Here is a 13,960-nt window from a genome sequence, read left to right on the forward strand (position 1 = left end):
AATACCATGTTGTGATAACTCTTGAACATAAAATATTTTTGTTGCTACTTTATAACTATAGTTTTGCTACCATTATAAATCACAATATAAATACCTGTTTTCTGATGGTCTTAGAGAATCACTGCTCTACAGCATACTGAGAATGCAAGTGAGTAAGATTATTTGGTTGATCATTAAGACTGGCTTGCTTGAGTCCATGGGTGCATTGGGCTTGTGGTGTACATTCTTCTGCATATCCACCTTTCTGTTCTGCTGGTTACTTGTCCCCAGACTATGCTTATTCCCCAAATGCATCTGACTTTCTTTTTCCTCAGTTATGAAAGGGGACAGTTTGTATTTTATGTGGCTGATACTGCCACTGTCACTCATTCAAATCTTGAGACTATGTGAACCAGTGTCCCTCTCTCACGTGTCTGACAGGCAAGCTGAAATACTGCAGAAGGAAAATTAGGACACCACAGACAAGGCTGTTTTGTCCTATTTGCATATTCAGTGAAAGACATACCAGGAAAAGGTGATTTATTTGTTTCAATAAAGTTTGTTAAAACTTATTTTAAAAACTTTCATTTTATAAGATGACATCTACCTGGGGCTGGAGATGGCTCAGTGGCTAAGAAAACTTGTTGCTCTCCCAGCACTTGTTTGAACAGTTGGTTCAGTTTCCAGCACCCACCTATCTACTTACAACTAACTGTAACTCCAGTTCCAGGGAAACTAGTACCCTCTTCTGGTCTCCTCAGACAGGCATGCATGTGGTACACAGACATATAGGTAGGCAAAAACTCATAAACATAAAGTAATAAGATAAATAAACCTTTTATAAAAAGATGTCTGGAACATTCTACAACCTATAGTATTAACAATGTTGTCTGCAACTGCTCGTGTGCTGGCATAGGAAGATCCCAGGAGAGGCGCACCCCATCCTAGAGACTACAAGTATCTGGGTTCACACCATTTTCCCAAAGCCATGCCATTCCTGCCTTACCTGAACAAGAAAATTGTTCCGGCATCGCCTTCTTTTGCAGAACTCTCCACACCCATAACCAAAATATTTGCTGCATCTGTGATATAAAACACCAGTCAAAGCTGTGTCCCGAGTGACATGAGCTACCGAGAGCAACCTGTGCACACCTTAACCTGTTCTTAGGATAACGTCACAATCCAAAGGGCTCCACAATCATCAACTTCTGCTTAAGACTCTGAGGGTTTTAACATGTGAAAGTGGTTAAAAGACTGTTTGCTATTCTTGCAGAGAATCTGCATTTGGCTCCCAAAACCATGTAGTATGGCTTACAACTACGTGTAACTCCAGCTCCAGGTGCTCAAATACCATCTTCTGGCACACACACACATGTGCACGCACACACATATGTGCATGTACACACAGAAACATGCACACTAATAAAAATAAACCTTAGAGGGCTGGAGAGATGGCTCGTAGGTTAAGAGCACTGCCTAGGTTTCATTCTGTGCAACTACACAGTGGCTCACAACCATCTGTAATTTCAGTTTCAGGGGGTCTAACACCTTCTTCTGGACTCTGGAGGACGCCAAGTGTGCACATGATGTACAGACAGAAATATAAATAAAACACCCACACATATAATGAAATGCTTTCTAAAACAGAAAAGTCTTAGAAAATAAAGAGAAGGTAAGAAACTACTTCCTCAGAACATCCTACAACCTACAGTATTAGCAGTGTTGTCTACAACTGCTCATTCGTACTGATGTTGATTCAGTAACCAGTAGTCCAGTTAATAAATAATACAATTTAGGTTCAGTACAACTATAGGTCAAGAATTAAATATCTTTCTACAAAATTAAAATAAAGTACATAGAATCAGTACATTATTTCTTTAAATGACTTAAAAATCTATTTTTTTAGACAAGGTCTCACGTGCTTCAGGTTGGCCTCCAACAGAGCATGTAACTAATGATGACCATGAACTTCTGGTCCTTCTGCCCCCACCTGCTGGGATTACAGGTGTTTGCCACCATGCTTGGTTTTAGTGATGCCGGAGTTCAAACCCAGGGCTGTGGGCATGCTAGGCAAACACTAACAACTGGCCTACATCCCAGGTCCTATTAACTTTTAATTGTATAAAGTTTGGACAAAAGGAAACCCACAGAGAAAACAAGTGTGACAATGTAAAAACCTAGCTAGGTTAATCATGAAAATTACAAGTATAGTCACCTGTAGCCATATACTTTTTAGTCATTCAAATGTTGTAGGCTATATCAATATTCATTTTATCTTTTATATACTGGTGTAATTAGTTCTTATAAGCATATATTCTGTAATGTAAATTGTAAACAATATATCCCAATTAAGATATTGTTACTAATTTATATACAGTTAGGTACAATTTCTTATTTCTTAGTTTTTTGTGTGTTTGAGATACTTCTAGCCATACCCAAGCCTGGCCTACCCCTCACAGTCCTCTCCAGCCCCTCAAGTGCAGACAGTACACTTGGTTTCTCACATTAGGATTCTTAAAGCCTCAGGATTCCTGGAAGGTTTTGATGGGGACAAAAGCCCTAACGACCTTTTAGAGCATATGCCCAACTCCCCTAATCACTTTATACTAACAAGACAGTTTACCTGCATAGCCTCAAGTATTGTAAGGGCAATGTCAAACCCCAGAGCCATTCTAGTGGCAGCCTCCAGTGTCAGTCATGGCTACTCCTGACCAATTTTTCATCTTAGGGTTTCTGGGCAGAGCTTTATTCTTGTAAGTCAACTTGTTTTGTCATCAAATATAGTCTGTTCATACAATTAACAATGAAAGCACATGTCATTTCAGCCGATCATAGGTTAAAAGACCAATGAGTTTTTTTTGGGTTTGTTTTGAGTCAGGGTCTCTATGTAGCCTTGGCTGCCCTGGAACTCACTATGTAGACAAGGCTGCCTTTATACTCCCAAAGATCCGACCTCCTCTACCTCTTGAGTTTTAGAATTAAAGGCATGTACCTTTCTGTACATTTACTACAGGTATTTAATTCAACAACAGGAAGCTAGCACACATGCTCTTTGATCTTCTCCAATAACTGATCCTATATAGATTAAAACAGCATATTTGTCTTAATCTGAAAATTCTCCACAAATACCTCTAGTCATGTCATTTGAATAAAGACCTTTGAGACCATTTTCTTTTTTTTCTGAGATAAGGTCTCACTATATAGCTCTAGCTGTCCTGGAACTCATTGTGTAGATCAGGCTGGCCTTGAACTCAGAGATCCGATTGCCTCTGCTGTCCAAGTGCTGGGTTTAAAGGCCTACACCACTCTGCCTGGCTGGGCCTATTTTCATAATACAAATCAGTGGGAAATGAAGTGGGAACAGATGTGCACCACAAACTCCGTCACAGGAAAGTCACTTTCTAACCCGGTGTACTTGGTGCTGGGTTCAGGCAGCAGTACCTCTAGGCAGGCTTGTCACTTCCACATAGCCACAGGAGACCAGCTCTTGAGAAAGACTTCCCAGGTGATACTCATCTGCTGTTGCAAACGCTGTGCACTGCATCAGGTCCTGTTTGGGGGATGATCACAGGACTGAGGTTAGCGAAGGGCTCAAGCAATGGCAGCTGGAACTCTACTTTGCAAAGCCAGCACTGCAAAGTGTGTGTGAGCCTCAGAGGTGCACATAAAGAGTTCAGTGAGGATGAAGGGGATGAGTTACAGGGAGGCAAATCCCAGCTCCAGTTAAAAAAAAACCCACTTCTGCTAGCCAAAAATGTGGCCTGGGCAGTCCTGAAAGAGAATCCACATTGCACAAGTGGTAGGATCAGGCACACCCTGACAAGGGGAAACCCAGTTGAAAGACATTTCAGTTCTCCAGTCCCAATGGTCTGTGGCTCTGTTCACATCAGCATGAGCAGTTAATGTCACTCAATCCACAAAGGATCCAGTGTTTCCCTGGTTGTAGTAACTAGTGGTCTGCATATCTGAGGGTATGCTGTGATTTGTAGTACAGGACTAAGCAGAGTACAAACTATGCAGACAACACTCACACTGTGTGTGGTAAGCAATGCTCAGGGCTTTTCCAGACAGCAAGTGGCACAGTAACCCATTTGGAAGTTCGCCTATCAATTTAATTGGCTCACACCAGTTTTTTAGATTTATGATTAATTTATGTGTACTGTGTGTGCCTGGGTGAGTGTTTTGTGCACCATGTTTGTGCAGGCTCCCATGGAGGCTAGATGGTATACGATGATCTCCTGGGGATGTAGTCATAGGCAGCTATAAGCGACCAGATGCTAGCTAGGGGCTGAACTTGGGTCCTCTGCTATATCAGGAAGTACTCTTAATTGCTGAGCCATCTCTCCAGCACCTAAACCAGCTTTTCAGACAAATTAGAGGGAGGATGGGCATGCCTAACATAGATGGTTTGATTCCCAGCACTGGAAAACAAGTCAGGAAATACTGCAGATCATTACTCCTAGGATCAAACATTACACAGCTTTCTGACACACATATCTGTTTATGTATGCATTGTGTATCACTCACTATGCATGTAAAGTAGCTTTTTTGTTTGTTTGTTTGTTTTTTTTTTGTTTTGAGACAGGGTTTGTTTCCTGGAACCCAGTCTACAGACCAGGCTGGCTTTGAACTCAGAGATCAGCCTTTCTCTGGCTCTCAAGTGCTGGGATAAAAAGAATGTGCCACTACCATCCAGCTGTAAAATAATTTATTACAAATATGGCCAAAAGTTTGAAAGCTATCAGCATCAGAGCTGATGTCACAGAAAACCAAAAATAAAGATTTCAGATGGGGTTGGGGATTTAGCTCAGTGGTAGAGCGCTTGCCTAGCAAGCGCAAGGCCCTGGGTTCGGTCCCCAGCTCCAAAAAAAAAAAGAAAAAAAAAAGATTTCAGATAATAACTTTGGGGGGAAAAATGTACTTCATTAATAAAATGCTTACTTTATAGAGCTGTTGATAAACTGCTCAGAACTGGTCAGTATTTACTAGAACAGCTTGTCTGTCTCCTTGGCCACGTCAGAAGCCAGACTCTTCCCCATGCTGTCATTCCCAGTAGGAGCCCTGGTGGAGCTGTCTTCTTCATTCTTCCCACTCCCCTGGCCTAACTCTCAACTTCTCAAAGGATGGATTCAGCCAGCCTAGCCTCTTCTGGGTCAGTTATACCTTCTGCCCTGTTTCATAAGCAGCATAGAAGAAAATGGAAGAAAATGTCAGTGTCCACACATATTTTCACACCAAGGAGATATCCACTAAGAAGTGCAGGGAGTAACCCAATGGAAGGAACTAAGCAAGGGCTAGAGGTGGCTTAGCAGTTGGGAGCACTGGCTGCTATTCCAAAGGACCCAGGGTTGACTGCTTAGCGCGTGCGTGCGTGCGTGCGTGCACGTACACGTACACGTACACACACACACACACACACACACACACACACACACAGAGCTCATGACTGTGTCACTCTAGAAGAAACCAAGTCAGATAAGCAGCAACTAGTGAAGAATGTGAGAAGCAGCACCCTCCTCTTGCAGACAACTAACAGACTATGCCAGCCACACAGGGAAAACATGAAAATGCTACCATCCAAGGGTGAAGGGAGCCAAAGATGGGATGGCAGTTTGCAGCAGGCAGCAGCAGGAATGTGCTAATGCTATCGACACAAGGGCCTTGACTCTGACTCCAAACTGTTCATAGCTTAAAGGACAGATGCAAATTGCATCTGAAAAATCTCCAGAAACCCTGTAACAGTAATAATCAAAACAAGAAACACCTGTACTTGCAGAGGGTAAAATAGCCAAGCCCCTACTGCCTCATATGTCACTTCTTTACCCTGTGCAATCACCACAGGCTAGCAACAAACACCCACTGGTTGGCAGTTAAATCTCTTCAGATGCATTTCTGGTTCAGTTCTTAGAAAAACAGGTTGTTTCTCGAAGCTTCATCCTTGCCTGGACTGGATGGCAGTCCCTCTTCTAGCTCTCCCTGGCCTAACTAAGCCTCCTGAATAATGAGGCTTCGCAGTGCTACACTTCTGATATGGGCAATTGACTCCAGCAAGTTAAGCTTTTTGTAGGCTTTAAAAGTTTTATACAGAATTCTGAGCTGGTTGCCCAGTGTTCTTGTGTCAGCAGCAAGGCTATGGTGCAACACGCACTGGTTTAGAGGGTACACAAGGGCAGATGCACTTAAGGGCCTCAGAGCTAGTAGGTTTTACCTCATTCACAGACAGATCTGGAAGGTTGGTCCTGGATGGTTGCCGGGTCCGGGATGCTTTCAGTGGCCTCTTGATCTGGGGAAGGTCTTGTTTGGGAACAAGGGCTTCATTTGATACAGATGAGTGATGCCTTTTCACTGCTTTTATAAACCACTTAGAACACAAGAAATTTGGTTTGTGGGTCATGTTCCTGTGAGTCCCAAAGGCATGCATGCTTGGCTGGTGTTCTTTTCTATCCAACCAATGGACAGCGTTTAACGGAAAGAGTCTGCTTGCGTTTGATATCACCCGGCTCGTTTCCAGGATCTTGGGCTTATTCAAACTGTCAGCTGTTATGCTCGGAAGGAATGAGTCTAAATGTTGCTGTATTGTCAGGCTGTTGTGGCATGCTGTACTTTCGAATTTTGTAAGTGGTCTTAATGTAAGCCTAGTAAGTCTCTGGCACTGATGAGCCTTTGATGATACGCTGTGCAAACCTGCCAGGGTTTGGAGTAGTCTGGCTGGCATGATCACATCTTAGGCTGAAAGAAGAATAATTAAAAGTCAAGTTGGGTTTTAAATATATGTTTAGAGTACACGTATTTCCTTAGGAAATATATTTTATGTTAAAAATTTGTCCAACATGGGCTAGAGAGATGGCTCAGCAGTTATGAGCATTAGCTCTTTTCTGTTTGGTATCGTCACACTATGCAGCCCTACCTGGCCAGGAGTGCAAACTCACTATGTAGAGGAGACTGGCCTCAAACTCATAAAGATCTGGTTGTGTCTGCCTCCTGAATGTGAGGCCTAAAGACTTGTGCAATCCACACCGGGCCCAGCACTTGTTCTTGTAGAAGCCCCAAGTTCAATTTCCAGAATCTACATGGTAGCTCACAACTGCCTAACTCCAGTTGTAGGGAATCTGATGCCCTCTTCTGACACGTACATGCTGTATAAACATTCATAAAACCAAACAAAACACTCATAAAAATTGTAAAACAGAAATATCATAACCTGGATCCCGGCTCACAGCTCCCTGCTCCCAAACCCCGTGGGAGAGAGAGCTCACCGAACGGACAGGTGGGTACTCCTGAGACTGCAGAGCGGGAGAGAAAACCAATACTGCTCACCCCTCCCACATCCCTGGCCCAAGAGGAAACTGTATATGGCCTCTGGGAACTGGAAGACAGGGGCACTAAAGCGGCAGGTTCCCCACAGTCCAGACACCGCCTGGACCTGAAAGGACTGATCAACAGCTCTCTGCACTCAAATCCCGTGGGAGGGAGAGCTAAACCTTCAGAGGGGCAGACAGGCCTGGGAGGCCAGAAGAGACTACACTCTGCCCACATTTCTGACTCCGGAGGAAAACACGTACAGCCATCTAGGACCACGGTGCACGGGGGCTCCGAGAAAAGGCGGCACAGGCCTTCCTGGTTGCTGCCCTCACGAGCAACTTGAGCCGTGGGACCACAGGTAAGACCAACTTTTCTGCTCCAAGCGACCTGCCTGGTGGACTCAGGACAGAGTCCCACAGGAACAGCTGAAGACCAGTAGGCAGGAAAGACTACACGCCCGAAAGCAGAACACTCTGTTCCCATAACTGGCTGAAAGAAAACAGGAAAACAAGTCTACAGCACTCCTGACACCCAGGCCTTATAGGACGGTCTAGCCACTGTCAGAAATAGCAAAACAAGGTAACACCAGAGACAACATGATGGCAAGAGGCAAGTGCAGGAACCCAAGCAACAGAAACCAAGACTACATGGCATCATCGGAGCCCAATTCTCCCACCAAAGCAAACACTGAATATCCAAAACACCAGAAAAGCAAGATTTAGATTTAAAATCACATTTGATCATGATGCTGGAGGACTTCAAGAAAGACATGAAGAACTCCCTTAGAGAAATGCAGGAAAACATAAATAAACAAGCAGAAGCTTATAGAGAGGAATCACCAAAATTCCTGAAAGAATTCCAGGAAAACACAATCAAACAGGTGAAGGAATTAAAAATGGAAATAGAAGCAATAAAGAAAGCACAAAGGGAAACAACCCTGGATATAGAAAACCAAAGGAAGAGACAAGGAGCCGCAGATACAAGCATCACTAACAGAATACAAGAGATAGAAGAGAGAATCTCAGGAGCAGAAGATTCCATAGAAATCATCGACACAACGTTGGTCAAAGATAATGTAAAATGGAAAAAGCTACTGGTCCAAAACACACAGGAAATCCAGAACTTAATGACAAGATCAAACCTAAGGATAATAGGTATAGAAGAGAGTGAAGACTCCCAGCTCAAAGGACCAGTAAATATCTTCAACAAAATCATACAAGAAAACTTTCCTAACCTAAAGAAAGAGATGCCCATAAACATACAAGAAGCCTACAGAAAGCCAAATAGATTGGACCAGAAAAGAAACTCCTTCTGTCACATAATAGTCAAAACACCAAATGCACAAAATAAAGAAAGAATATTAAAAGCAGTAAGGGAAAAAGGTCAAGTAACATATAAAGGCAGACCTATCAGAATCACACCAGACTTCTCACCAGAGACTATGAAGGCCAGAAGATCCTGGACAGATGTCATACAGACCCTAAGAGAACACAAATGCCAGCCCAGGTTACTGTATCCTGCAAAACTCTCAATTAACAGAGATGGAGAAACCAAGATATTCCATGACAAAACCAAATTTACACAATATCTTTCTACAAATCCAGCGCTACAAAGGATAATAAATGGTAAAGCCCAACATAAGGAGGCAAGCTACACCCTAGAAAAAGCAAGAAACTAATCATCTTGGCAACAAAACAAAGAGAAGAAAAGCACACAAACGTAATCTCATACCCAAATATGAATGAAGCAGGAAGCAATAATCACTATTCCTTAATATCTCTCAATATCAATGGTCTCAACTCCCCAATAACAAGACATAGATTAACAAACTGGATATGCAATGAGGACCCTGCATTCTGCTGCCTACAGGAAACATACCTCAGAGACAAAGACAGACACTATCTCAGAGTGAAAGGCTGGAAAACAACTTTCCAAGCAAAGGGTCTGAAGAAGCAAGCTGGAGTAGCCATTCTAATATTGAATAAAATTGATTTTAAACTAAAAGTCATCAAAAAAGATAAGGAAGGACACTTCATATTCATCAAAGGAAAAATCCACCAAGATGAACTCTCAATCCTAAATATCTATGCCCCAAATACAAGGGTACTTACATACATAAAAGAAACCTTACTAAAGCTCAAAACACACATTGCACCTCACACAATAATAGTAGGAGATTTCAACACCCCACTCTCACCAATGGACAGATCATGGAAACAGAAATTAAACAGAGACATAGACAGACTAAGGGAAGTCATGAACCAAATGGACTAAACAGATATTTATAGAACATTATATCCTAAAACAAAAGGATATACCTTCTTCTCACAACCTCATGGTACTTTCTCCAAAATTGATAATATAATAGGTCATAAAACAGGCCTCAACAGATACAGAAAGATAGAAATAATCCCATGCGTCCTATCAGACCACCACGGGCTAAAGCCAGTCTTCAATGACAATAAAGGAAGAACGCCCACATATACATGGAAGTTGTACAATGCTCTACTCAATGATAACCTGGTCAAGGAAGAAATAAAGAAAGAAATTAAAGACTTCCTAGAATTTAATGAAAATGAAGGTACAACATACCCAAACTTATGGGACACAATGAAAGCTGTGCTAAGAGGAAAACTCATAGCCCTGAGTGCCTGCAGAAAGAGTGCCTGCAGGAGAGAGCATATATCAGCAGCTTGACAGCACACCTAAAAGCTCTAGAACAAAAAGAAGCAAATACACCCAGCAGGAGTAGAAGGCAGGAAATAATCAAACTCAGAGCTGAAATCAACCAAGTAGAAACAAAAAGGACCATACAAATAATCAACAGAACCAAAAGCTGGTTCTTTGAGAAAATCAATAATATAGATAAACCCTTAGCCAGATTAACGAGAGGACACAGAGAGTGTGTCCAAATTAACGAAATCAGAAATGAAAAGGGAGACATAACTACAGAATCAGAGGAAATTCAAAAAAATCATCAGATCCTACTACGAAAGCCTATATTCAACAAAACTTGAAAATCTGCAGGAAATGGACAATTTCCTAGAGAGATACCAGGTACCGAAGTTAAATCAGGAACAGATAAACCATTTAAACAACCCCATAACTCCCAAAGAAATAGAAGCAGTAATTAAAGGTCTCCCAACCAAAAAGAGCCCAGGTCCAGACAGGTTTAGTGCAGAATTCTATCAGACCTTCATAGAAGACTTCATACCAATACTATCCAAACTATTCCACAAAATTGAAACAGATGGAGCACTACCGAATTCCTTCTATGAAGCCACAATTACTCTTATACCTAAACCACACAAAGACCCAACAAAGAAAGAGAACTTCAGACCAATTTCCCTTATGAATAGCGATGCAAAAATACTCAATAAAATTCTGGCAAAACAAATCCAAGAGTACATCAAAACAATCATCCACCATGATCAAGTAGGCTTCATCCCAGGAATGCAGGGATGGTTTAATATACGGAAAACCATCAACGTAATCCATTATATAAACACACTGAAAGAACAAAACCACACGATCATTTCATTAAATGCTGAGAAAGCATTTGACAAAATTCAACACCCCTTCATGGTAAAAGTCCTAGAAAGAATAGGAATTCAAGGCCCATACCTAAACATAGTAAAAGCCATATACAGCAAACCAGTAGCTAACATTAAACTAAATGGAGAGAAACTTGAAGCAATCCCACTAAAATCAGGGACTAGACAAGACTGCCCACTCTCTCCCTACTTATTCAATATAGTTCTTGAAGTTCTAGCCAGAGCAATCAGACAACAAAAGGAGATCAAAGGGATACAGATTGGAAAAGAAGAAGTCAAAATATCACTATTCGCAGAGGATATGATAGTATATTTAAGTGATCCCAAAAGTTCCACCAGAGAACTACTAAACCTGATAAAGACCTTCAGCAAAGTGGCTGGGTATAAAATTAACTCAAATAAATCAGTAGCCTTCCTCTACACAAAAGAGAAACAAGCCGAGAAAGAAATTAAGGAAATGACACCCTTCATAATAGTACCAAATAATATAAAATACCTCGGTGTGACTTTAACCAAGCAAGTGAAAGATCTGTATGATAAGAACTTCAAGCCTCCAAAGAAAGAAATTGAAGAAGACCTCAGAAGACAGAAAGATCTCCCATGCTCATGGATTGGCAGGATTAATATAGTAAAAATGGCCATTTTACCAAAAGCGATCTACAGATTCAATGCAATCCCCATCAAAATACCAATCCAATTCTTCAGAGAGTTGGACAGAACAATTTGCAAATTCATCTGGAATAACAAAAAACCCAAGATAGCTAAAACTATCCTAAACAATAAAAGGACTTCTGGGGGAATCACTATCCCTGATCTCAAGCAGTATTACAGAGCAATAGTGATAAAAAACTGCATGATATTGTTACAGAGACAGACAGATAGACCACTGGAATAGAGTTGAAGACCCAGAAATGAAACCACACACTTATGGTCACTTGATTTTTGACAAAGGAGCCAAAACCATCAAATGGAAAAAAGATAGCATTTTCAGCAAATGGTGCTGGTTCAACTGGAGGTCAGTATGTAGAAGAATGCAGATCGATCCATGCTTATCGCCCTGTACAAAGCTTAAATCCAAGTGGATCAAGGACCTCCACATCAAGCCAGATACATTCAAACTAACAGAAGAAAAAGTGGGGAAGAATCTCGAACACATGGGCACTGGAGAAAATTTCCTGAACAAAACACCAATGACTTATGCTCTAAGATCAAGAATTGACAAATGGGATCTCATAAAACTACAAAGCTTCTGTAAGGCAAAGGACACTGTGGTTAGGACAAAATGACAACCAACAGATTGGGAAAAGATCTTTTCCAATCCTACAACTGATAGAGGGCTTATATCCAAAATATACAAAGAACTCAAGAAGTTAGACCGCAGGGAGACAAATAATCCTATTAAAAAATGGGGTTCAGAGCTAAACAAAGAATTCACAGCTGAGGAATGTCGAATGGCTGAGAAACACCTAAAGTAATGTTCAACATCTTTAGTCATAAGGGAAATGCAAATCAAAACAACCCTGAAATTTCACCTCACACCAGTAAGAATGGCTAAGATCAAAAACTCAGGTGACAGCAAATGCTGGCGAGGATGTGGAGAAAGAGGAACACTCCTCCATTGTTGGTGGGATTGCAGACTGGTACAACCATTCTGGAAACCACTCTGGAGGTTCCTCAGAAAATTGGACATTGAACTACCTGAGGACCCATCCATACCTGTCTTGGGCAAATACCCAAAAAGATGCCCCAACATATAACAAAGACACATGCTCCACTATGTTCATAGCAGCCTTATTTATAATAGCCAGAAGCTGGAAAGAACCCAGATGCCCTTCAACAGAGGAATGGATACAGAAAATGTGGTACATCTACACAATGGAATATTACTCAGCTATCAAAAACAATGACTTTATGAAATTCATAGGCAAATGGATGGAACTGGAAAATATCATCCTGAGTGAGGTAACCCAATCACAGAAAAACACACATGGTATGCACTCATTGATAAGTGGCTATTAGCCCAAATGCTTGAATTACCCTAGATGCACAGAACACATGAAACTCAAGAAGGATGACCAAAATGCGAGTCCTGCATTCCTTCTTTAAAAAGGGGAACAAGAATACCCTTGGGAGGGAATAGGGAGGCAAAGTTTAGAGCACAGGCTGAAGGAACCCCATGTGTGGCCCATACATATATACCCACCAAACTAGATGAGTTGGATGAAGCAAAGAAGTGCAGGCTGACAGGAACCGGATGTAGAGCTCTCCTGAGAGACACAGCCAGAATATAGCAAATACAGAGGCGAATGCCAGGAGCAAACCACTGAACTGAGAACAGGACCCCCGTTGAAGGAATCAGAGAAAGGACTGGAAGAGCTTGAAGGGGCTTGAGACCCTTATGAACAACAATGCCAAGCAACCAGAGCTTTCAGGGACTAAGCCACTACCTAAAGACTATACATGGACTGACCCTGGGCTCCAACCTCATAGGTAGCAATGAATAGCCTAGTAAGAGCACCAGTGGAAGGGGAAGCCTTTGGTCCTGCCAAGACTGAACACCCAGTGAACATGATTGGTGGGGGGAGGGTGGTAATGGGGGGGAGGATGGTAATAGGGGGAGGATGGGGAGGACAAGCCCATGTAGAAGGGGAGGGGGAAGGGTTATGGGGATGTTGGCCTGGAAACTGGGAAGGGGAATAACAATCGAAATGTAAATAAGACTCAAGTTAATAAAGATTAAAATAAAAAAATAAAATAGCTGAATAAAAAAAGAAATATCATAACCTCATCCTAACTATATATACACATTTAATGTATATTATGTTAATAACATTTTATTAATATATATTAGTATTTATTATGTTAATATACATGTAGCTGAGGCCATAGTTTGGTGAAAACTTATTTAGGAAAGCAAGGCCCGAGTTTTCTCAGTCTTGCAAATAGACACACTTTTACTTTTTCCATTTACTCATTATTTGGCCTCTTTCTGGGAGATTATAAAATTATAAATCTACTCTCACTAACAAAGATGCTAAAAGAGAAAGAGGTGATGGAACCTCTTCATTACTTTGCAAGAATATCAAATATTTAAAAACAGCTGGGTGTGATGGTGCATGTCTTTA

The 13,960-nt window shown here is 41.5% G+C and overlaps 1 protein-coding gene across 1 annotated transcript in view; it reads right to left on the reverse strand.

The window, feature by feature from the left end:
* The window catches only part of Rmnd1 (required for meiotic nuclear division 1 homolog), a 33,910-nt gene that overhangs the window by 15,895 nt on the left and 4,055 nt on the right, over positions 1 to 13,960 (reverse strand). The window contains exons 2-4 of the mRNA XM_032894800.1: positions 6,188 to 6,708; positions 3,421 to 3,529; positions 986 to 1,061 (exon numbers count right to left, since the gene is read on the reverse strand). Of these exons, the coding sequence (XP_032750691.1) occupies positions 986 to 1,061; positions 3,421 to 3,529; positions 6,188 to 6,694 (692 nt within the window). The 5' untranslated portion in view covers positions 6,695 to 6,708. The remainder of the gene's footprint in view (positions 1 to 985; positions 1,062 to 3,420; positions 3,530 to 6,187; positions 6,709 to 13,960) is intronic.

The sequence above is a fragment of the Rattus rattus genome, chromosome 2 (assembly GCF_011064425.1).
Source record: "Rattus rattus isolate New Zealand chromosome 2, Rrattus_CSIRO_v1, whole genome shotgun sequence".
Classification (NCBI taxonomy): Eukaryota; Metazoa; Chordata; class Mammalia; order Rodentia; family Muridae; genus Rattus; species Rattus rattus.